Source organism: Oryzias latipes, chromosome 17 (genome assembly GCF_053564925.1).
Source record: "Oryzias latipes strain Hd-rR chromosome 17, Olatipes_Hd-rR_3.1".
Classification (NCBI taxonomy): Eukaryota; Metazoa; Chordata; class Actinopteri; order Beloniformes; family Adrianichthyidae; genus Oryzias; species Oryzias latipes.
In genome coordinates this window covers 31,724,311-31,750,329 of record NC_136253.1, presented here as the reverse complement: position 1 = coordinate 31,750,329, position 26,019 = coordinate 31,724,311, and the positions used below count along the sequence as shown (strand labels likewise).

Sequence of the window (26,019 nt, the reverse complement as noted above, 5' to 3'; positions counted from 1 at the left end):
ACACACTCACACATCTGAATCAAATTACGCTTTCTTTTTAAACATTTTCAAAGTGAATCTTTTTCTCCACCTATTTTAAAAGACAACTATTTATTTTTTAATTTATTTTATGTTCTTAACTTTTCTTTAATAGTCACGTTGTTTTAAATATAACCATCTGCGATTTTACATATAAATTGAACATGGTATGGAAACAGATTATTTTGGACTTTATTTATAAATTGGATGATTTTATTTTGTGTGCGTGTGTGTGTGTGGGGGGGGGGTTTCTATTTCAGTATATCAATCATTTCTGAGCACTGAATTTGTGGGTTTGTAATAACTTGATAGATTAAGTTGTAGTTTTAGTTCTTTGTTTGTTTTTCCATAACTGTATGCCTACACAAACCAACCTTTAAATCCATTGCAGATGAAAAAACACATACCCAGCAATCGGAAGAAATATGCTGCAAAAAATGAAATTAAACACAAATTATTGATGATCTATGAATAGAAATCTGTAAATAAAACAAAAAAACATTCAGGCTATAAATTGAACTGTAAACAGTTCTTAACATCTTAAAAATTAAAAGCAGTGAATTAAACCTTAGAAAAAAACATTTGAGAAGGTTAGTTATGTGAAGTAGTTATGTGAATCAGCGTAAATTTTAGTAAAGCCCACTTGGTTTTTTTTATACTTAGACTTTGTCTACATATACTTCTGTCATAAAAAACATTTAAAAATCTGTCTTGGGCTTCCAGAGTTTCAGAATGAAGTGTTGACATAAAAAGTGTTGAAACATAAAATGTTTAATTTATGATGACAATAAAACTTTTTTACTGTCACTCATTAAGGAACCTGAAACAAGAAACGTTCCTCAACTTTATTGGTAAAACCCCCAAAATGCAAGAGATTATCTTTTAAACACAAGAATTGAGGTTGTAAACATTTATATTTGGCAAACCTGTTTAAAAGAAATGCTTCACAAGTCCAACTTTATTTCTTTTTTGTGCTGTATATTTGTGTAAATGGAGCACCTGTAATTAAAAACAAAAACAAAAAAACAACCTCCCTTCAGGGATTAAAGAACAATAATCTGATTACTTTTAAACAAATTTGTGAAAGAGTTTAAATATGAAAAAAATCCATGGTACATTATTTGCAAGATACAATAAAAATACTTGCCAAAGCTTTATTTATTTTCCTGCTTTTATAAAGGACATTCAATCAAAACATTTTTTTAAATATGTAAGGATTGTGAGATTATTATTCGCAACAAGATGTTTGGAAATGTTTGGAAATCAGAATGAACAACCCCTCTTGAATGTAACTCATCGCCTCCCTTGTTGCTAAGCAACCTTAGCAGGAGATTGAAGAAGACTTTTAGTCGTTTCATCCGAGAAGGAAAACTTTCCTTAAACGCAGCTGTAGAGTTTCTGCACTGACTTGAAGGCAGGAAACCAAAAGTGTATCAATGCAGGTAAATTGATATGCAATCGTTTTGAACGCTTTCACTTTCTGCCATGACAACGACCCCCCCTTGCTCATTAATATGTCATGAAGTTCAAGGCAGAAGGAAAGTGAAGCTGTTTGAAGTTTGGCGTAAAACAACAGAACTTTGTGCTTTTGGTCTTTTGTGGGAGGAGGGAGAACCTCGGCTCGAAATAGATTTTACTATCTTTAATTAAAGGCAAACCCATGTCTGGTGTAGAACCTCTCAACTCTCCAACCAGGAAGGAACCAAGCAGTCAACCAGGTGAGTTCATGCTGCCCTGAGAAAAAAAAAAAGTGATGCATTTTATTTAAAAGTGTTTTCATCATAAAAGTGCTTTTTTATATTTAAAGTGTGTTTAAAAGCAGTTTTTGTGTGTGTTAAAGATGAACATTTAGTCAAACTTCTAACATCCATTTTATGTTTTAGTTAATAATGTACTTCTGCTGTTTATTTGAAGCCTGTGAGGTAAAATTTAGAAGTTTTGGAAGCTTTGAATACACAAAACTCAATTGAATACAAAACAAAAAAGAATTTCAGATATGCTCAAGCTTTGAACATTTGAACGATTAATTGCATACACTTTCCAAATTTCCTTAGGGATTATTAAAGCCCTATTCTATTTTGTTGTTGTTTCTTAATAAACACAAATGATTATTTGAGGAGTGGTGTGCATGTCTGTGAACAGTAATATGAATCATTATGCAAATTAGGTGGGTATTTGGTACTTGATCCATGCTCTGACAGTGAACTGTGTGCATGGCGCTCAGACTCTTGTTTCCATACCTGTTAATGCCTGTTAAATCCAGCTCTTTTGGTTCATTTTTTTAACTTGTCAATTAAAAATAAGCAGCAGTAATCAGTTTGGAGTCTTTCTTTAGTCTAACTGCCTGCTCCGAGTCGGCTTGCACACATTACAGAAGTTTGCTGTTCACATTTTTTCATGAAGATCCTGTCAAATTGATTTGTTTGTTTATTTGCTGCTGACATTACAGATATACAGAGTAGAAAAGGACAATTTTACAGTAGCTACATCCAAATAATACTTTTTTTTTTTTTACTTTGTGAATAGTTACAGTACTTTTTGGCTTAAAATCAGCAAAGTATATTAACAAATTTCCTAGATACCTGGATGGTAGATTCAAAAGTATCTTGAAAAATATCTATTGCTTCTCTTTAAGTCCTCCTGTATGAGTCATTCTGTACTTTTAATCACATTGAAATAATTCTAAACAACACAATAACCTTTTGTTTATATATATATACATATATATTTAATATATATATCAAATTAGTTGTTCTTGATTTTTGTCTGTTTGCAATGTGCAGCAGATCAATGCAGGGAAAAAAAAGATGAAGATGATGTCCCAATTCAAAATATAAACAAATGAATCTACTTTTCTAAGAAGGACATAGTCCAGAGCCCTTTTTTAGTTATTTATTTTAAATTTACTCACATTTGTTTTCAATTCAATTCAGTTTAATTGTATTTTTTATAGCCCAAAATCACAACACAGTTGTCTCAATGAGCTTAACACTCGTAATGGTACAAAAACATAAAATCAATCATAATAAACAAAAGCTGATTGATAAGCTAAATTGAACAAATTAAGCTAAACTAGGAAACCCTTCTTCTCTGTGATAAATCAAATAAAAAAGATTTTGCCACAAAACAAGATACACAACGATTTACTGATTTCAGTTACCTTTTCTTTTTGCTTTTCACGATTGAGCCTAAAAATTTTGACGATAAAAAATGAACCAATATTGGGACTATGTGGCAAAAATATGTCAGTTTTAAAACAAATTAGAGTATTTTAATGAATATTCTGAAAAACTCTGCCCCTTATTTAGTATAGTAAAAATTTCCAAAATGTGGACAAATTACAAAAACAGTTTTTGAGTAATAACCAGTGTTCAATTCTTTGCTAATCATCATAAGAGTTTATTTTAGACATTCAAATACATTTAGGTGCACCTGGTGTGTTGTACTCTTTTGCTCAGCCAGATGGCATCCTCTCACCACACAGAAATGCAGCCTTCTCTCCAAACACTGGGATGAGTCCCTCTGTTCTTTCACTGATGCTTCCGGTAGTTTGAAGACTGTACCATCAAAACATGCTCCAATAAAAATAAAAATAAAAAAACATTTTCCACAGCCAAATCCAGGCGAACGATTAGTCTTAAAATATAATGAGGTTGACTGAGTCCTGAGGGATATTTACACATTTGACAATCACCATCAGTTGGACTATTTTAGCCCAGTTTTTATCATTTTTTTTTGTCAATCCCGTGATGTGATTAATAGAAAAAAAACTGTGTTGGATATAAAAATATTTTGTTTTTGTTGAGATCTTGGAGCTGTCTGCTTCGATGGTTCCTCGCCATGCGTCAACATGATTAGTCACCATATCACAGAGATGAAGAAGCTAATGGAAAGCTGGTGTCAACAGGTAAGTGAATAAAAGGTATGAGCACAACTGGGGGGGGGGGGGGGGGGGGGGTCATGCATACAAATCCTAATGGTTATTGAAAGCTATATTTTTGTTCTTCTCTAGTCTGGAAAAGATGAGACACAAACAAACCAGGACAAGGTGCATCAAAGTAAGACACTGACTCTAAAGGAGAAGGTAAATGGCGTCCTGGCAGAGACTCTGCACCTGACGGAGCGTTTGGAGGCGGATCGTCAGAATGCAGAAAAGGCTCTGCTCCAAGAAAAAGAAAAAAGTAGATATTTGAAGAATAAATTTGACCCGATTTTATTGTGGAAGCAAGAGGAGCATTCTTCAGTTGTCCAGAAAGGTGTTCCATCCTCAAATCTCAGTTCTGATTCGGTTGCACCAACACTCATGAAGTAAACATTGGGTTTATTTGGGGTTTTTTTTAAGAGCAAGAGGCGTGCAGAAAAGACATCAAGCAATTAAAGACTCAGCTAAGACGGGAAAGAAAGAAGCTCAGCCAGGTCCAAGAAAAGCTTTCCCGCGCCACAGTTTTGAACCAGCATATGCAGGAGGACTTCAGCTTAGTCCGAAAACAAATTCTCATTGTGACAGAAGATCTGAAGCGTCAGAGTGACGTCATAGATCAATTAAAGACGACCCAAGCTGAGGTAGGTTACAGTTTTATACTTACAGATTATTTAAATGTTATCGAGTTAGTTTAAAATGAGCCTTTTAGGATTTTTCCAACACCCGTTTTTGAGTTCCAAATATATCTTTTTGCTTTTCATGTTTTCCTGAAGGTCTAATGTGTTACTTAGGTTTAAAAAAACATTCCTATATTGACAAAAAGAGAAGGAGCTCACAGAACTACATTCTCTTAGGTGGATGATGTTTGCACAGAAACACAAAGCAATCTTCTCCATGCTCAGAAGAAGTTAAAAGCGGCTCAAGTTGACGCCGACAAAGAAAAACTGTTAATGGAGTGTGAGCTCCTGCCGATGCGGAAACGAACAGAAGAACGATTGTGAGTAACCTCCTTAATGATGGAAGAACCAGAGTGTCAGCATTAGATTCTGTGAGCAACAATTAATTAAATTAAATACTGAGGACTTTATCATATTTCATTAGATCAAGAAACTAAATATTTTCACTCAACAGCAGAGTAAAACAGATGTGTCCTGTTCACATGCCATAATCGTGCACATTGAACTGCATGTTACCATGGCAACAATGTTTTCGATTGATGGGTACAGGATATCCATGAAAGTAAAAACAAGCAAACTAGAAATAAAGTAAATATTTGTGTCATTATTTCTGTTCTTTTTTAATTAGTTTTAAAAACAACAATAACTTTATGGTGCTTACTTTTCTCCTTTCAATATTTAGGGAGGAATTAAACCGGTTAAAGATGGCTGAGAAAGAACTGATAGCTGAGATCAAGGACGCTGAAGAGGATGTTAATCTTACAGAAAATACTTGTGCACTCTTAAGTCAGCAAATTTCTCAGATGGAGGAGTGTGAGAAATGTGAAAAAGACAGGGTGAGTTGTGACTTATTTGGAAAGCAAAATTGTGACATTTACCATAAAAATAAGCCTAAAGTTACATTTTTGAGTAGTTTTTTATTCAAATCATTGTAAATCAAGAGCAGGCGGAAAAATGCCATTTGAAAAAGATCGTATTTGTGAAGTAGAAGATGCGCTGGGCGGGTTAACGGCTCCCTGGGAGGGGAAAGGGGGCGGGCTTACTATGGCGAATTTCTTATGAAGAAACTAGGTTCTAGAAAACAACATGGGTTTTTTGATTAGGGCTAAAAATGTCATAATCCCAATTAAAAGACCACTGGGAAGGCTTTGAAGATAAGTTAAAATATGATCGGATAGGTCTTTAAATTTGAAAAAAAAAAAAAGTAGATTCAAATTTGTGGTTTTGCTTCCATTTTACAGATTTCACAGCTGAAGCTTCAAATAGAAGAAAAAGTATTAAAGAATAGAAAACTGAGCTCAGTAAAGGAAGACATTGAGAAAACAGTAAGTAACTTAAAAGCTTTCTATTTCCTTTTTTAAAAGTAGCAGATACTCAGTTCTATGACAGTGTTTTTTTTATCTAGAGTTGTATTTTTATATGCGTTTAATTGTGGCTCATCAAGTAAAGCCCATAACAAAACTCAAAGACTAAACGTGTCCAACAAATAACATTTAAAATAGTATCAACATGCTATTGTCTGTTCCATGTGAAATGTTCTCCACAGAAACATCAAGGACAAGCAGAAGTTTCCTGCATTGAAGAACAGCTTCAAGCTAAACGTGAAGCTTTTGCACGGCTCCTCAAAGAAAACATTCAATACGAGCAGAAGATAGAGGACTGCCAACTAAAGATCTGTCAGAGGTCAAATTTGAGAACCTATAATTCAAAATGGAGCAAACCATTTCTGTTTTTCACCCACTATACTATGTAGATGGTTAATTGTATGATTCTTTTCCAGTGAAAAAACATTGAAGCAGATCCGCAAAGAGACCAAAGATATCCTCCTGGATATCAGTTACAGCGAGGAGCAGCAAAAGAAGGCTGCAAAGAAACTGATGCAAGTTGCAGCTCAACACCGTAACAGCCAAAGCGAGCTCAACGAAAAGAAGCAGCTCACTATTTTGCAAGAAAAAAGGGCCAAGGTGAGCATCATCACACAACCATTTTCAGTCTGTTTGCAGGTAAGTGCATGAAAAACTGGTTTCTTCCAGTGATGATATACATTTTTTGACCCTCCGCAGGCAGAAATTGATGATTTAAACCAAGAGCTGTCAGATCTGATGACTGTTGAGGAATCTTACAAGGTTTGAGATGCTTTCAAAATCAACTGTGCTTCACAGAAATTGATAAGATAAGAAAAATGCTTAATTATTTACTGGAACAATTCAGGTTTGTGTAACCAAAATAAGTAATTTTTCTCAATAATAAGACATTTGAGCTTAAGGCTGTAAAGTTGGAGCACAAAATGTCTAACAACGCTCACATTTAACAAAAATCAGATGATGCTTCTTAATAAAATTGGAAGCAAAGTTGTTCATTTATCTTAATGGTCGTTCAGAATCCCCCTTGTCTTTTTTTGCAATTGCTTCCTTTGTCTCCTGTTGCAGTTAAGGCTAACCAGATTCTGCCTTGTCATTTTGTTTTCCATCAGGTTGAGCTTGAGCAGGTCAATACTGAATTGAAGGAAAAGCAAATAAGTTCCGACCAAATCAATCAAGACCTTCAAAAAGAGTTTGAGGATGCAGCCTCAAAAGCTAAACATCTAGAAGCAAATGTCAAGGTACTTAAGGGCTTTTTCAGTGCAACAATGTTTTTTTTTCTTTTTAACTAAAATTGTATGAAATGGACAATCTTAGCATTTTTTTTTGGGTAGGAAATTCGGGAAATGACAGAAAAGTTGGAAAAAATTCAGTCTGATCATGAGAAGATGGTAATCGAATTGGAGCAAGAGCAAAAACTCAGGTGTGATCAGCTGAAAGCTGCTCTGGTAGGACTGAAAAGTTCATTCTTATTAAGTCTTAGAGTCTGGTTTAGTCTGTGATGCTTATTTACCACAAAATACTTGTTGTTGCTAATTATGTTACGATTTTGTTAAAAATTCTTAGCTCCAAACCCCTAAATATGATGACCTGATTTGCTTGTGACGTCATTGTTTCTCTATATTTACAGGATTTATGCGAAGCCACTACAAAGAGATGTGATATAATATTGGAAAGAATCACTGACCTCGTGAATGAATGTGGACATTATAACAACGCTTCCGATCAAATGGAAAAAAATGTGGAGCAAATGCAGGAAGAAATTGCAGAGCAGCAGTGAGTTACAGGAAATACTCAAAATGTTCAACCTATTCGCTGCAAAAAACAGATCCCCTAGAAATAAGTCATGAATTCTTACATTTTGAACAATTTTCTTCAAATTTAAGCAACAAAAATCTGAATGAAAAAAAATTTACTTACCATGAAATCTAGTCACGTAAAGACCCACTTCAATGAAAATTGTGTTTTTTTTTAACATTTTTCTGATGATGGAGGACGAATATAAAGAAAATTAAGCTTAAAATAGCATTTCTGAGTATTTCTTTAATCAAAGTGTTGTGAATCAGGAGCAGGAAAAAAAATACCATTTGAAAAATAGCTTTTTTGTGATGAAGCAAATACGCTGGGTGGGCCACAAACTCCATTCTGATGCATCCACTTGCAGACAAATAGATCCATGAACGTCTTTGTTTTCCTCGTCTGAGCAGGAATCAAAATGTTGTGTCTGCATAACTCAGACATTAATCTCCATTTTTGTTGGACCGGGTTGCGGGGTGTGAGGGGCTGTAAGCTAGCAGGAGAGTGTGTAAACACACGGCTGTTATTTATGGGTGACGGGAAGGGGGGTTGCTCCGCGCCAGTGGTCCCGCCCAACAACTCACAGGTCAATTTCTAACGAACTCCTGCCGTGTTTCGTTTTTTTTTTTTTTTGTGGCTAAAAACAGTATAATCATGATGAAAAGACCACTGGGAACACTTTGAAATTAGATCAAAAGAAGATTGGAGTGGGACTTTACTGAAAATTTTTCTCGATTTGATCATTTTTCTTCCAAGACAGAAAAATCTTTTTACTTTTTTAAAGAGTCAGTATTTCTCGTGTTGTCACAGGATGCCGACATTCACATCATAGTGACACAAAAGTGTCTTCATTTGGATATGAAGTTCTCCCATGTCAAAACCTTTATTATTTTCTTTAATTTTTCCATGATTTCTTCCTACAGGATGGATCTTAATGTGGTGGAGTTCAAACACAAATCAGCTGCACAGATCATGAGAATCTTGAGGTCTGATATTGAAGCCTGCAAAGAACGAACACAGCGATCTGTGCAGACACATGCGACTCTGGTTACAGCAAGAAGAAAGCAAATGCAAGATACCAAGGTAAAGAAACAAAACCACAATAATTCTTCTTAAACACAAGACTTTTTGTGTCTAATACTGTGAAGTCTGGGGCAGGCTGTAAAAACATCTCCTTGTTTATTTGCTTTTGGATTAGTGTCAGCACATTTCTTGTCACAATACTCCCCTTAAGATACGGAGAAAAGAGCAGTGTGCAATTAAAATTACCAGCCATGGTCAATCTTGTTTAAGTGCTTTTGCCACAAATGACAACTGGCTGTTGTTATAGTCTTTTTGTCAGGACAAATTTGATGATGCATGCAGTTGTGAAAAGATGTGCCTGTGTTGTTACCTGTTGTCTCACATTTTCCAAAGCAGCTGGAGTGTTTGCGTGCAGCTTTCGGATCCATTTAAAGGATGAAACAGACTCCTAGAAACATGAATCTGCATTGTTCAGAAAGGCGTGCGTTTAAACACTCCTTTTGAAAGAGAAAAACCCCATTTATTGTAAGGTTTTCATCTGCAGGATTATCAGCCCCAGCCAGAGGCTCTTTGCTGATGGGGGTCTCACATGGCTTATCTAATGTGAAATCGCCATGTGGTATATAGTTTCATTAAACGGTGATCAAGAATGCATTAGTTCAAAACAAGAAAAGGCAATGGAGCTTAAGCCGCCATGCATCCAAGTGCAGCAACTTTAAAGAAGTTGTTGGTGTGAGACAATTTAGGAATTAGAAGTCTTCCTCATAGCCACAACTCCCATTAGCTAGATAAAAGTTAGCCATGCAAAAAAGGGGTTTAGTCATTTTCACTTGATGAAATAAGACGATACAACAACAATACTGAAAGAGAAAAAAAATCGGATTTCAGGAAATTAAGATTTTTTATTCCCAAAACCCATATAAAGGGATCATAATGTCTATATTGGCCAGACTTATTAAGTAGAATATGGATTTTGGAATCACGGGGCATGAAGCAGAATGATTAAACACGGTCAAATTTGAAAGTATTTTTATAAATGTGCTGACCACAGATGAGTTCTTTGCCAGTTGCAGATCCTGTTGGAAGTTTATTTTTGGCTTCATGGGAAAATATGTTCACATAAGACCCAGAAAACAATCATCTTAAAAAATTTTCAAGGATGGAAGATCTGATGTCTAAGCGGAACCTGGTAAAATGAATTGTTGCATTCATGTTTAGTTTACTTGCTGTGACAGTGTTTTTACCAAAAACCGGGACTACCGCCCCCTCTTCCTCTCCCTGTTGCTTAGTGCTTTCTGTTAAGCAAATCCCCCTGAATCTTACAGCCCCTCACACCCCTATATTACCGGTGCAATAAAAGTGGCGAGCAAAATTGGAGCTATCCAGCCGTACAGTTTTGAGCCAGATTCCAGCTCAGACCAGGAAAACAAAGACGTACACAGATTTGTCTGCAAGTGGATGGATGCATCAGAATAGAGCAGAGCAGGAGGCTTGTTGCCAACGGACTGTAGTTCGTGTGAGACAACTACAAGCTTTTTCATACAGCATTTTTCCAACTGATTCATAACGACTTGAATAACGAAAAACTCTGAAATGCAATTTTTAGCTTAATTTTCTTTATCTATGTCCTCCATTGTCAGAAAATTTTAACAAGAACATGTTAACAATTTTCATTGAAGTTTGTCTTTAAATTCTGTTGCTGGTTTCTAAAAATTTCTAAAGCTTGACCTCCAGACCCAGGATGTACCAGCCAAACCTCTTTAGTCCATCTGGATCTGGTCTTTTGTCTGCTCTTAGCTTCTATGCTCCACATATCTATCATATACAGACCTACAGAAAGCTTTCCATCAGCTGAAACAGTTGAATATATCCAGGTTAAAGACCCACCTGTTTTGAGCTGCGTATGATTGTTTCTATTTAAAAGTTCATTTGAACTTTCTTAACAAGTCTATTTTAATGATCACTCCCTTAAATTTTCTTCCATTAGTGCTTCATCTAAAGCACTATTAATCATTTTTGTACACGAAATCTGCTATAACAGATGAACTCGCCTTGCCTTAAGACGGTGTGAGGTGTGAAGAACCTCTGCTTTATTTATTTGACCCCTAAAGATCTGAAACGGTTTCATTTTTTTCGTAAACGCTCACTTCTGTTTTGATTTGATCAGAGCTCGTCGCTTGGCGAGGACAAAGTAAACAATGCAAACTGCCGACGCTATCAGTTTCTTATGGGCAATGAAGTGTAATTTGTTCCATTTACACTTCACAACAGCATCAGATGGGCTTTGTCAGTGCTGCATGGAGTAATTAAACCTGAAATCAATAGCAGGCATTTGTCATGTTTACAGCCCCTCTTTCTGCTGGTTTAAACTCATCACTTTAGTGCTGTTCTGTTTTACTGCAGAGACACACTTCATTATGTCTGCAGGTACAGTTGAGATATTCACGCATTCCCTCATCCTCTACCTGGGAAACATTGTTCAAATGAAAATGAGACATGCAAACAGATCCATACTCACTGCTGATTTATAATGCTGGATTTTATTGAAAACTGCGTGTTGTTGCTGTTCACAGTGGCTTTTTTAACGGTACAAATAAAGAATGCATGTGCTATATCACAAACACATTTTGTTTTTGTTTTAGGCAGTGAAGGAAATGCAACACTGTTAAAAATAGAAAATTACCAAATAAAAAAACACCAATCAGCTTGCATATTTATGATAAATATAACACAAAACTGTTTTAACAATTTGTACAATTTACAATTTAAAAAAAAAAAAAAAAAAATTTGACAACGGAATCGAGCATTTGCAGTTGACCACATATTTTTTGTATATATTTTATTTTTATTTTTGTGATTATTATTTTTATTGTTATTATTATTATTAGTAGTATTTAATATTTATTTATTTATTATGAATATCATTTTCGATCATAATTTCAATAATAATTGTCATTATAATTTTTAATGATTTAATATGAATGTCATTTTTTATGTCCTTTTTTGATGTTATATAGATTATTTCTGATTGTCGTTTTTTGCTGCCACAGATATATGAAATTTCCCCATTGTGGGATTAATAAAGTCATCATCTATCTATCTATCTATCTATCTATCTATCTATCTATCTATCTATCTATCTATCTATCTATCTATCTATCTATCTATCTATCTATCTATCTATCTATCTATCTATCTATCTATCTATCTATCTATCTATCTATCTATCTATCTATCTATCTATCTAAAAAACGTTTTTTTTTCTTCTTTTCTGCTTTAGCTGCTGTTTGATGGCACTTTTATAAGCAGCAGACATCGTATAGTCACAGAAATGCACTTGTGTTTGGCTCTTGTAGCTATTTTTTATTTTTTTGTTTTGGCGGGACTGTAATTGGTGTTGCACCACCCATCTTTTGAACAAATATGATTTTGAGACCACAGTGATGCAAAAAATTCTCAATGAATATTAATATGTATCTATTATACAATGACCCTTGGTGTCATGTTGTATTTTAGAATCACATATTGATTAGATAGCAGCTACCCTTAGCAAAAAGTAGTACAATAGTTAATTTTATTAAGTATACTGTATACAATGTATATGTAGTGTAGGAATGCTAACTAAATATGTCTTCAGACTAAATTGGAACATTTTAAGTTCACAATATATATAAAAGGGAACTTCAAACACACTGCCTCACTTTTAAGACTAAGTATTTGTGGTACACTTAAGTAGACTATTTGCTTTATTTAAATGTATTTATTATATATTTATTATATATTATTTTTCATGGCGTGTCTAAGGAGGTTAATCCTGTTTGTAATGTTTACTCTTCAGTGGGTTTAAAGTTTCGATGTATCCCCTTTACCTGCCTCGACTACAGATGTCCATTAGCTCTTGTGCTAATTCTGGCATGTTTATTTTGTGGCCTCGCTAAGACTGATCAAAATTCATTGTCCTGACTTAAATTAAACAAAAAAAGTCCTATATTTGTGAATGGGTGATAACATTGGATAATTACATGCAGCCAAATTTAAAATTCAGGGTTTTCAGTCATTGATTGAGATCTTTTGTTTATTTTTTTATGTTTGATTTAAACCTTTTTCCATCTGTTTAGGAATTTCTACAAACCACACTGGTGGAGAACCAACTGTTGGCGAGTAAATACAAAAACCTCCAGAAGACCCTCATGGAGGTCAAACAGGAGGCAGTTTCAGCACTCAGTGAACAGAACCGTTCACATCAAGCGTTCAACATTTACACTCAGGTATAGTTTACATGTGCTTTGCTAGAACCTGCTGTCCCACAACCTTCATCTAAGCTAATTATGTTGCAGAACGTCATAGTTGATTTATTCACTTATGGTTTTTTTTCCCCAATTTATATTTTAAGAAAGTTCACATTTAATGAGACGACAACAAAAATGTAAAATTATTTTATTGACATTTTGTCTTATTTATAAAAGACAAAAACACAGAACATGCAGTGGTCTGAGCTGAGATGAATAAAAATGAAATCAAAAGAAGCTAATCTACTAAATTAGCACAAAAATGCAAATGTCTGCATATCTTCTTGCATGTATACAAAAACTTAGAAATTGTCTTGTTGAGGGAGTGGTCGATAAGGAGAGAGGGCTATACTAAATACACTAGTTAAACAATTGTGTAAGGGTTCTGGCAGTCCAGCAAACCCAAATACCCTTTGAATACAATCAGCTAAATCACTGGGCAAGTCATCCAAAAGACAAATCCGTACTAAAAAGTAGCATCACTTTTTCACGAAGCCTTTCCATAGGATTTTGAAAATTACATTGTACCACTGAGTTACAGAAGGTTTCTCGTTGTTCTAGCTAATTAAAACACATTTTCATTCGAATAATAATACCTTATACTGACTTAATGTTGTTTTCTAGTTTGTGTAAAGTCCCATTCTGATGTGATCTATTGCAAAAGCGTTCCCAGTGCTCTTTTAATGATGATTATGCTGTTTTTAGCCAAAAAAAAAACCTTTGTCGTTAGTAGTTCACTCGAGATTCACCTCTGAGTTGTGGGCTGGATCATTGCCACAGAGCAACCCCACCCCCTTTCCCGTCGCCCATCTGTTTTTGTGCTGTACTGCTGGCTTACAGCCCCTAAAACATCCCCTAACTTAACCTAACAAAACTGGCAAGCAAAATTGGAGCAATCCATCCGTACAGTTTTCACCCAGACGCCAGCTCGGACAAGGAAAACCAAGGATCTATTTGTCATCAAGTTGAGGCATCAGAATGGAGCGGAGCAAATTGCTTGTGACCAGCCCAACATATTTTCTACGTCACAAATATGATCTTTTTATAACTGGATTTTTTTCATCTGCTCCTGATTAACATAGATTTGAAAAAAATAAATACGCAAGAATGCAATTTTAAACTTATTTTCTCGATATATGTCCTCCATCATCAGAGAAAAAGCCAGATGTTAAAAAAACATTTTCATTGGAGTGGGTCTTAAAAGGTGGCAACTGACCTGGATCTTTACAATATTTGGACTCCAGTACCGATCTAATTTCTTTTGTAACACATAACCATACTTTTGAGATTTTTGGGCAATTCCACAAACAGTTCATGTATGTACTGCGTGTATTTCCTTTATATGACTAAAAAGGGAAAAAAAGAGTGTGACAAAAAGGTGAATTAAGTATTTAAATGCAGTAATTTATACATTTATCTTGATTGTAACATTTTGTGGTGATCAAGATCTACACATATTAAAAGATAAACAAGCCCACGCGTAAAATAAGAAACAAAAGTTTACAGAACAGGATGATTATCAATGAGAAGCAAACAGGTTAGAATTAGGGATTAAATCTGCATTAAAATGGGGGGAGATTTCGCCAAGTTTAGGAAGACAATTCAGCTGCATTTTCTTGTTAAATCTGTAGTCTTCTGCATTTCTTACCAAGAACACATTTACTCATGACAACCTTAACCTCAAGAGGAAGCCACTCTGCTGCTGCAATAAAAAAATATACATTATTTGTTCAAGAAATGACTAATACCTTTACTTGAGCAATTCCTCATCTAACTGCACGAATGTTATCAAGTGCAAAATGCATGCAAAAATAAAATCCTGTGGACAGGATTTTCTACGCTCATGATCAAAGCCTGATTTTCTTTTACTCTGGAATCAGCCTGCTCCATTTTTTTGTTTGTTTCAACTCTGTGCCTCCACCACAGCAGCCTGTCGACTTGAGTTTTACGCCTTGTTGTAGTTTTACCACAAGCATAAAATCGCAATCTGTTGGCAGTAAAGATCTCAGGTGTTTTTAATTTATGCACAAAAAAATCATTTTTTTCTATTATCTTTATAATTTGCAAATTGTCTTATAGTTATATGTGCATGTATTTAAATGATGCAAGGTTTTTTAAGTGAAACTGCTGTATATCACTTAAAGCAAATTCATTAAAAAGTTTTTTTAAGTCTTTTGCTTAATTGACATGACAACGGCTAATCCGATAGTGATCAAACTTTGCCTATAAACCATTGTATGTTTTGTTTTTATAAATGAAAGAGGAATTCATTCATATAATTCAGGAATTAGATCATATTTATTCAGCAATTCCACTTTATTAAGAGCAATAAAAAAATATCTGAAAGTACATTTTTAATGCACAGTTTTCTGGGATTCTCAAATATTAATTAAACAGCAATCATTTTTAAGTTCAGTTTCTGAAGTTCATTGTGTCTCCAAGTTTAAACTGTGTTCTTAAATTTTGATTATTATTATTTTAATAATCATGTTGTTATTAAACTAATCAGTCTGGCTCAGAACTATTTGCCTGCACGTATATTATATATTACCGAACTTGGATTTTTAGCTTTTGTACAGTAAATAGGGGTTTCAACATTATTTGAATGATGCTGAATGACAAAAAAAGAAAATATATGACAACCTTTGTAAAAATGTGACTGCTTTGTAGACACAAACGTATTTTTAAATTAGAAAAAGTGTGCATATCCTAAGATAAGTTGGTAAATTAAAAGAGACATGGTTGATCAGCATCTCGTGGAAAATGCCAGTGTGTGGCTCTCATCAAAATCCTTCACATGAGCTCTGTTTTAGGTGGAGGTTTTAACGGGGAACACCATAAAGCGCGTTCTTATTATTGTCTTTCTTTCAGGAGCTGATGACTGAGCTAATTTGCTTTAGTTTTCAATGCGCTGGGGAACACATTGCCGAGCAATGATAAGCCTTGCAGGAAGAGTCGAGCGATGGCGGGGAAGAAAAGCAATGGCATCTATCAGAATTTAAACCCCTTTGCTTGAAACTGTGTTCAAATAATAAAGCAAGCAGCATGTCTTTCCAAGAGACTAGGAATAATTTCTGGTTTCAGTGGGGGGTTCATGACTCTGTGTGTATGTGTAAAATATGTCTTGGGGGGATTGGTATAAAGTTAAACTGGGTGAAGTAGAAATATTTTACTCATCAGCTTTGCAGTCACAGAGTTTGCCTCGGCTAGAACAAAACTGCTGAAGCATTTAGAGAAAATTAACCCCCCATCCTGGCAGCCAGATGTGACTGGATTCTGATGAGTGCACACGAGTGGGCAGAGAAACCAAGAGACTGTGAAATTCCTGTCAGGCCCGTGTACTGCAGAATGGGCTATTGACTGCTTTCTCTATTCCCCTCCATCATTCTTCTTGAACACTGCCATTAATTTCCTCTCCTGCCTTACCAATTCCTTTTTTTTTCTGCCTCCTCTCCCCCTAGCTCTCTATGATGCAGAAGAGGATGCACAAAGCTTTTGAGAAATACTTAAAACAACGCAGCCTCCACAGCCAGGCTGAACTGGACCGGTGCCAGGCTCTTTCCAAAGAGACCTACCAGAAAATGAAAACAGCCGAGGTATTTGGATGTATACACTCACACACAAAAAAAGACAGGCTTGCGAAAGAGCAGCAACCATCACCGTTTTTCTGAATAGCAAATCTCTTCATTTAATTTTCACCACAATGCAGGTATTCTCCCAGGTGTTTGCATGTGTTATGACAGACCACAGCAAGGCAGTGCTACTCTTGGCTTTGTTTTAGCTAGCTAGTGAGTTGTCTTCCATGCCAAAACGAAGCAGGTCCTCCAAGTCTGCATTCTTCTGAGGAGTTTTTGGCACCCTGATGTTTCTGCCTGCACATCTGCTCATGAGATCAAACATGTAGGTACATTAGTAAGGTGAGCCTTTGTTCGTAGGTAGATTTATCTCTCTTAATAGTATTTGGTGAACATATTTTGTGTGTTTTAGTAAAAAAAAAGACTTTTGGATTCACCTAAATTGATTAATTGAAGTTAGTAGAGGATATGCGTTGTTGGAGCCATTTGGCTGAACTTAGGTTATTTATTAGATTTTATGCATGCATGCACCTGTCATTCCTTGGTCATGCAGCTGTTTTGGCTTCCTGTTGCTTAGGTGCATTTTGGGAGCTGCTGTGTCTTTTACTGGCAGTTGCCTTGTGGATTTAGAACTTGGTACACATTACTCTTAGACCGTGCTTAGACTGTGTTTAGAACATATTATTGTCATAGTTAGGACGTGCTCATGCCCTTAAAACGTATTTTGTGGTTTTTACTTCATATTTTTATATTTTAATGTTCAAGAAAGTGCAAGAAAATAAATTACATGAAAGGAAGAACAACAACTTTTTTTCATGAGGCTCGCGTAAAGACGGTTCCTGCTCCCCAAGATATCCGAATGTAACTGCAACGGCAGTTACATGCGTTATAACTATTTTGGAAGAGCTGGGAACACCCTTTGTCTGTCGTGCAAAAAGAGTCGGAGCATATTCTTCAAGGCTGAGAAGTGAGGATCCTCAATTAGAGGGTAATCGGTGTCTAATCTGCACTGGGATGTGTGATGAGGTCAAAGCGGACAGAGAGGGAGTGATGAATCTTGATGAAATGTCCTGTCCAGGATTACCGGTACTGCAGAGCCTCGGTGGCATCCTGCATATAGTTTTTTTGCTCTTCTTTATAAAGACATCACAAAACTACTAACATGGTTCTAATTTTGGACTTAGTTGTAACTCCTGTTTTGAAGTACCTACAGTGAAAAAAAAACCCTCTTCTGAGTGGTTTCCATCTCTGTTTCCATCCCCTGACTGCTGACATGTTTTTTTTCCTCTCTTTTTTGATGGGTCTGGGCCAGACATTACAGGGAGCAGTCTTGTCTCAACAGCCCAGCCTCAAAAGGCCCCAGCAGATCACAGCTCAAGGCAGGGAGGAGTGGGGCACAGGGGGAGGAGCTATCAGGGAGCTGCAGAGTGTGAAGGACAAAAGAGCCGGTGTATTCAAGCGCACCGCACCGTCACCCGTCACAGCTCAGCACAGGGTCCATCAGAGCAGGCAGCTCTCACTTTAAACAGGCTCCTGAAGAGGAGTCCAGCTCAAAGTCTGTCCTCGAAAATATGCACATGGAGACGGAAAGATTAAAAGGAGACCTTTAGAGTTTATGCACACATATTTACAGAAATATTTAGCATCAGGCAGGGTTTATGCAAATACTATTCTGACAGAATGTGACGTTTAAGTTACTCATAAACTGCATGGAATATCCATGTTTGTTGGAAAGAAGCAAAAATGAGTTGCAGTCAGTTGAAGTTGAAGCAGTCTGAGTCCTGATGAGGCCTGCACTAATCCATCAAGTCCACTTAACCCCAGAGCAGAACACAGGAAAGGTCATGTTAACACTTTCACAGCTAAACTAGTTGAAACAGGCGGCAAATGACAGTTTTCCTCAAAACTAGCTTGAGGGGAAGAAGCCGTGGAACCCCAGGGTGGGTGGGTGGAGTGGGAGTGGGAGTAAGGGGGGGGGTTGCAGGCTGTCATCCTTTTACAGTCCTGCCAGAACTGGCAGTTCAGCTTTGTGTTCTGCAAGTTTACACAAGGGATGGCATAATTGACAATGGCTAACAGCAGAGAGCAGTGCCGAGTCGTGTTGAATGGCCAGTAATGATTGGAGCAGACGCCCACTGCCCCAGTCCCGGGGGACGGTAATCCAAGATCCTGTTTCTGATATAATTGTTAGTCAGAGAATTTCTGCATGGCCAGGCTGGTGCACATTCCCAAGTTGGTTTGCTCTGCCAAGCAGTTTAATAGAAAACTGGCTGCTAAGGTTTTTAAAGCAGAAGAGCACTGAACTTGGACGAGGTGCAGCTGGAGTGCAGCTCTCCTTCCCACAAAAACCCATGATAACTTCAATTTCTCTCTGGTCTGATCATCTTTTGATCTATTTTAAAGCGTTCCCATGGGACTTTTAAATAGGATTAAGCCAAAAGTAAAGAATAACTGTCGTTTTCTAGGACGTAGTTTCTACAAAGCGGTAGTAGATCATAAGAAAATCACTGAGTTGTGGGCAGGACTGTTGGAACAGAGCAACTCCGACCCCTTTTCCCTTCCCCATTGCCGAGAGCTCTCTGTTTACACACTCTCACGCTAGCTTACATTACAAAAGGCCAACAAAAATGGCGAACAATATTGGAGCGCCTGGATGGCGCAACACCAAACGATTAAAAATAAGATTAAAACGGATAAAAAATACAGAGGACCACTCAACTCACGCTTTGTTAAAAGCCAGAGAATAAAAATGGATTTTAAGACGAGACTTAAAACACTCCACAGAGGGCGCTGTTCCAACGTGAGTAGGCAGGGTTCCAGGGGATTCCCAGGGGGGTGCAATGATGCCATTGGCAAGAGCCTTTGCAATACAGCCTAACTATGTAGCCATGAGGGGGTCCTAGTCTAGGTCTCCCTGGGCCTGTCCGAAGCCCAAAATAACTACAAGGTTTTGTCAGGATGGGCTTCGGATGTAAAAATCTCTGCCAAACCACCTGTGCTACTCAAACCGATAAGCTGTGGTGATCCCTGCCAACAACATTTGGAGTGATCCAGCCGTACAGTTTTGGTCCAGATTCCAGCTCAGACGAGGAAAACGAACAGGTACAGGGATCTATTTGTCTACAAGTGGATGCATCAGAATGAAGGAGAGCAGGGAGCTTGTGGCCCACCCATTGTAGTTTCTACGTCACAAAAAACATCTTTTTCAGGCGGCATTTTTTCGTCTGCTCTTGATTCGCAATGATTTGAATGAAGAAATACTCAATTTTGAACTTCTGCATGTGTCCTCCATCATCAGAAAACGGCACAAGAACATGTTAAAAACACAATTTTCATTGGAATGGTTCAGCTGTGGTTTGCCTGAATGTAATTATGTCTCTAAACCTTCATTTTACTTGTTTATTTTTGTTTTACCAGGAGAAGTTGTCAGAAGAAATTGGGCTCATCTCAGAATTCCTGGAATCCCTGACGGATGAGTCTGCCGCCACCAATGACGCTGGGGTGAAAGCACAAGCCGGCCCAGATGCTGCTGGATCCAATGAGTAAACGCCTTCGGTTTCAACAGCAGTGTAATTGGACATTCACCTGTACCAGACAACTTACTTACCCCAGCACGCTTCAGTATTCACCCCCCCCCCCTCCCCTCCTTTCCCTTTTACTTGCAGCAAATCCATAACAATGAAACAGGTGACTTTCATGCTGCTGTCAGGACTGATCTAATTTTAGCTGGGTGAATGATTGCAATTGGCTTTGCCTCATCAGATAATTAATCTATGTCACCATTAATTGGGAAAGAGAATAATTACAGGCCGTGTTGACAGAAATTCTACGCTTCTCCAGATTCCAAGATCTAATTACAACTAGTGAAACCCTGTGACCTTAACTAGCACCCAACCTACCTCGGCCAACTTGACCATGTCCACGTAGAGACCCATCTGCTCACGGATCCAGGATTTTTAGGACAGCATTTTGTTCGACCAGCTAAAACTTCCCCATCCGTCACTCCTCAACGTTCAATTTTCATTTTGTGGAAGTTCAGCCTTTTAGAAGTTTTTCTGGAAGTTTTCAACTCAACTTATGGAAGTTTTCAATTCATCTCCAGCGCACAATGAGCTAGAGATGAATGATTAATGAATAAATTTAAATGCTTCATTTAAATGCTTCATTTTGTCCATGGATCATTAGTTAAGTCCTTTGTGGGAAGGACCTGAGAAAGGAGTGAAAATTATTGAGATATTAGCCTGGAGCAATCCAGGGGTAAATAGTGTGCACACTAGGATGTTGTGTGTCTACTATCCACTGGCTTTCTAAAGAACCCTGGGGAAACTCCGTTTTCAATTTGGGATCTTAACTGAATCACATTTAGTTCTTGTAGGAAATTGATTCTTATTTTGTGGAGTCTAAACAGTATCCAACTAATGCTTTACAAAAAAAAGGAAGAAGATTAAATAAAAAAATAAAAAAATGTAATCTACTAAATGTATGAAATGCGTCATAATTAAATGAATCAATATTTCCTCTTGAAAAGTACAATTTTTTTTGTTTAACCTTTTTTCTTTAAATTTTATAGGGGTTAATATTGTCTTTTTGTTTGTGTGTGTTGATAAAGATGCAATTTTCTGTTGCAGTTTCTTCAAATCCCTCGTTTATTAGTGAGGACAGAAGGGGGCAGTATGAACACAACAACCTTGAAAGAGAACTGACTCCAACATTACCACACACTATCAACACCTCAATTTGATATTTAAGATTTTTGGTTTTGGGGAGTCTCACATGTTTTTTTTTTTTTACTTAAATGGAAACATTGAAAACACTGGAGCAGCAGACACTTGTGTGGTTGTGGACTTTTCACACGAAGCACCTTGCCGAGAAAAATGTTAGTCTGTCACGTATTCTTCATATTATTTACTGACTATATGGCAATATCTCAAGTGAAGGTGCCTCTCCAACACATTCATCTGCTTTCTGTGCATCTAATCAATCCTGTGAATAAATGAAACTAAGCCACAACTAGATGTCATCACATTTATCTGCAGGCATGCCTTAAAGTGCACAAATGCTTCAGACGTTTGTCAGCTGGAGAGTCTTTTCTTCTGTTTTTGATGCTTCTATCCGTATGATATACAGCAAAGTCTTTACTTTCTTTCTGTGACTCATTAAAATACAAATTGTTTCAGTGTTTTGGTGCAAAGTCCTGTTTAGAAGAGGCCATGTTGGGAAAATCTGATTTACTGGCAGCACGATTCTTGCTTTCAGCCTGACGCCACCATGCAGGCAATGGTTCCGTTTCATTTGGATTCACCTCAGTAATCGCTTTTGATTGCTGAAGGGAAGCCAAGCAAATCGGAGCAACATTCTGTCTTCTGGAGCTAAACCGAATCCCGTTCAGAGATCTTTTTAAAACAAGGAAGATTAAGGAGTTTTTGCAGAGACCGACCTGTCTTTGTTCATGAGAAAGTGGAGAAGTGAGCCATGGAGCTGATGGAGTCAAAGAAAGAATGTGTGTTTCGAGAGGTGCCACTGCGTCTCAAATATCAATGAGGAAGAAGCAGGCAAGTTTTCAAAAAGAAGATAGTTTTCCTATTTACATTTTTTTCACTTTTTTTTTAATTTGATGTAATACATTATTATTCATCTATGCCTTTCATGCAGTAAGTTGATGGATTTTTGACAATCTAGTGGAACTGGACCTCGGTCCAGGTGAGTCTCTCATGTGCAGCTCCACTGAAATCTTGACAAATAAATTCTTCAGTCTAACAAAACATGTTCCTGGTGTTTCCACACTCGTTTGATTTCAAAGATATTTATCTTAAGAGGATAATAATTTGTGAAAGTCTCTGACATTTGTGGCTAGCTAGCATGATAATAAATCCATGGCTTGGAACATTTTTTAGTTAATTAGAGTCAATCAATCCAAACTTTGCTCACTTACCGGTGTGAAACCAGAGTATAATGAGCAGAAATCAGCATGGTGATTGGAAAACACAAATTACAGCTGTTAAAGAGAAACTCATCCACTGTTCTCGTGTTGATACCAGTGCCTGCTGCGAGGATTTCAAATGAGCAAGGCGTTCTTTTAATAGATGCTGGAGGAAAGTACACCTCCATAATTAAAAACAGAACAGGTTAATATCCTTATCGGCTAAAATGAAAGGCTATGTTTACCCATCTGCATGGATTAGTCTGACTGCACGCTGACACGCTGGTTTGCCGTCTTCTACAATTTGTTTTTACACATTTTTCCTAATAATCTTTATTTTATATCAAAAATTCAAGATCATAAAACATCAATGAAATGTTGAAAGCTGTCATTTCAGCACTGTGTTTTTGACATTTTCTATGCATCTTAAGGTCGTGTCAAACAGCCACTACACACATTTTGCACATTTTCTACTTATGAAATTTTGGTCTTTCATGATGCATGCCTGATATGTAAGGGTTAATGGCAGACGAAGTGTGCATTATCAGAATGAATTAATGCATTCATTCTGTTGATGCACACTTTGATGGCCATTAACCCGCTTATACCATGCTCACTTACAAAAGAAATAAACATTCAACCAGTTTATAGTACTTTATTCTTGTTATTTTTTCAATTTGGATCACTTTTTTTACAAAAAGCGAACTGTTTGTTACGTGGAGCCACTCCGACCGCCGATCTTGACTGAAAAGGAAAGCGACGTACTGTATATGCTGGTCGTCTCAATAGAAAGTTCACCTCTTAACCCCTGTGCTATCCTAGGCACTTTAACATTGGGAGTTGGGTCATCTAAACCCACTAGACCGTGCTCTGAACCTTTTTTCTTCAATGATTTGTGATCTTCACTGGTGTCCATGGATTACATGAAATCTTTCCACCTTTATCCACCTTTGTCATGGTAGGAAGAACACGTCAAAGTAAGGGTGGGGTCATCTAAGATAGCACAAGGGTTAATGCACGTTTTTGTCCAGATGATGAAGCTAAAGTTTGTTTTAAGCTAGAGCAGTGATATAGAATATTTAACATCTAACAGCCAATCAGAATTGAGAATTCACCCGGACCATGGTATAAACGTAATTAAATTTGTCATTGGTCGATGCGCGCAGATGTTCATCTAGGGTTTCAGCTGACAGGTTTTTCCGTAAATTAAGGAGTTTAAAGCCGTTCAAAATTTGGGTTGGTTTAGAATTACATAGTTAATAATACATAGTTTATACACAATTATTACCTGAATCTGATGCAAGTTTGTGTGAATTTTGCAAACATATAACAAATTTGTGTCTCTCCACGAGTTTTAACCCACGTACCACTGATGCAAAACTTTTATATAGCGCATAAGGTGCACATATCAAGTTAAATTATGTAATTGACACACGGGTCACTAATGAATTGCATATAAACAGCGCAATAATCACAGACGGTTCATGTTCTATGTTGATTTGTGTGTTTTTTTCCTTGGCTCATTGGGGATATAGCTGTGAAAATTTCACATAAAGAATCACAACTTTTCTCTTTTTATTTTACATATATTCACCTATGACTAATTTTTATCTGTGAAATATGCGAAAAATGTACCTTATGGATGTGTGACTCGGCCTATACACCTAACGATGAAGAAGCATCACCTGACAATAAGATCTCTTTATTTGATCCGGACAGAGGGCGGACGACTCAGCCTTTCTCGACCAAGATGTATATGACCTCGACGCTGGATGGAATTTTTTTTCCTCAAAAGGTCTTGGAAAGAGCAAAGAGAGAGCTTATGTTGCTGAGCTCATGTCGTCAAGGCTGGTAACAGCAGCTTGCTATTGTATTAATTATTGTCAGGGAATCCAAGGGGTGTAGATAATACAGAATGCACTGCTTGGTCCCATTTGTTTCACTTGTCAGTGGAGTGAATAATTGGGAGTGCTGACCATATTAGACACAGAGAATTTCTTAAAGATACGACTTAAATAGTAGCAACACAAAAGTGCGGCTCGGATATTAAAAAAATGCCTGTTTCAAATCAGTATAGAACAGTTTACAGGCTGTCTGTGCCAAATGAATTTACTGAGGTTTAACAATAATTCTGATTCAAAATGAAATACTGAGCTTTGACAAATGTGCTAAATTAGAGACTCTGTGTTGTTGTTTTTTTGCCCCAAAAACATGCACACTACCCAACAACAAAAGACTAAAAAGAAAATATTGGTTAGTACATGATATTTTGCACCCTTTTTCAATTTTTTACAGGCCTCAGAACATTGATAGTGGTGTAGTGGAGGGGGTTTGCTAATACAATGGGGCTCATCTTGCAATTCTCCAAAGGAATAACTATCAGTCCTGCTACAGCAGCTTCAGCATCCCTTGGTGACCGCGCCACTGAGCCCGTGCTCGCTCCATCGCACCCCACTCCACGCCTGCTGCCACCCTGAAGGTAGATGCATCACGCTGGGGAAACTACGCAACAGCTCCCCCCCTCCACCCTTTTCTTCTTTCTCCAGCCCCTCAAACCTTCTCTGTGGCAATGTGGCCTCCTGTGGCCACCGCCCCCACCCCCCAGAAACACAACTTTTGGTCTCCGCTGCAGCCTCGGTCCCAACTGCCCAGACTCTCCCCCAGGTGAGACTCAATGTGTCCTCCCACCTGAACCGCACAACTGGTCTGCGTTTGTCATTTGAGAGTGCCACACAAACACACACAGTGAGCGCACACACTCCTGCGCTCACTCTGGAGGGGACACCGCCTGTTTCTTTCTGCTCACCTCCCGGCTGCTGGCTGACTCTGTGAGCCGTGTCTGCGGTGACTGCGCCATGTGTGGGGGATCTGGGGGTTTAAAACAGCAGGCCTCCCATACTCCCTCAATGGCAAATAGAAATGCTCCCACTTTATTTTACACGGGGTCTTTTCTAAATCATCACCTACTAACTTTAATGTGAAATGACAAGAGACAGAAGGAGAAAACTGGTCGTGTTGAAGAGTATATTTGGGATTAAATTAGTTTACAAATGAATCTAATTTTCTCAGAAAATATCTCAATTTTGCCTTTTTTTATTTACTCATACAATGTTAACTTATTGCATTCTCTGTTTTTATTCTCTATGAGTTTTTTTTTACCTACTACATGTATTACTTGTACCTTTTATGTATTTGTTTCATCTCGACACAGGGTAGGTGACAAAGTAAGAATTTTATAGAACTTTGCTTTTCTGTCGGATATGACAATAAACCCTTCAAATTTATGTCATGAATTTTCCAGCACAGTGACATTCATACTCTAAATTCAAACATGTTTTTTTTTTTCATTTTCCAAAAGAAAATTGATCACAAAAAAAATATTTTTTTTACAAAACTTTATTTTGAAATTTAGAAATCCGGTGCTTGTGTCATAGTTT

At 37.1% G+C, this 26,019-nt stretch overlaps 1 protein-coding gene across 5 annotated transcripts; it reads left to right on the top strand.

Moving 5' to 3' along the window:
* The first annotated feature begins 1,331 nt into the window (after window positions 1–1,331).
* ccdc178 (coiled-coil domain containing 178) lies at window positions 1,332–21,445 on the top strand. Of its 5 annotated transcripts, none has more exons than XM_078934038.1 (19): window positions 1,332–1,460; window positions 1,671–1,736; window positions 3,825–3,925; window positions 4,031–4,274; window positions 4,361–4,581; window positions 4,795–4,937; window positions 5,300–5,453; window positions 5,859–5,942; window positions 6,164–6,300; window positions 6,398–6,581; window positions 6,681–6,743; window positions 7,091–7,219; window positions 7,313–7,426; window positions 7,609–7,754; window positions 8,699–8,858; window positions 12,917–13,066; window positions 16,549–16,683; window positions 20,080–20,204; window positions 21,291–21,445. In XM_078934038.1, the coding sequence occupies exons 2-19, from the start codon at window positions 1,679–1,681 to the stop codon at window positions 21,313–21,315; spliced, it is 2,373 nt and encodes a 790-aa protein (XP_078790164.1). In that variant the 5' UTR covers window positions 1,332–1,460; window positions 1,671–1,678; the 3' UTR covers window positions 21,316–21,445. The 5 variants fall into 5 exon arrangements, with proteins under 5 accessions (XP_078790164.1, XP_023821292.1, XP_078790163.1 ...); XM_023965524.2 differs by having other exon boundaries at window positions 20,080–20,231; window positions 21,291–21,391; XM_078934037.1 differs by lacking the exons at window positions 20,080–20,204; window positions 21,291–21,445 and adding an exon at window positions 17,975–18,311.
* Window positions 21,446–26,019: the final 4,574 nt, after the last annotated feature.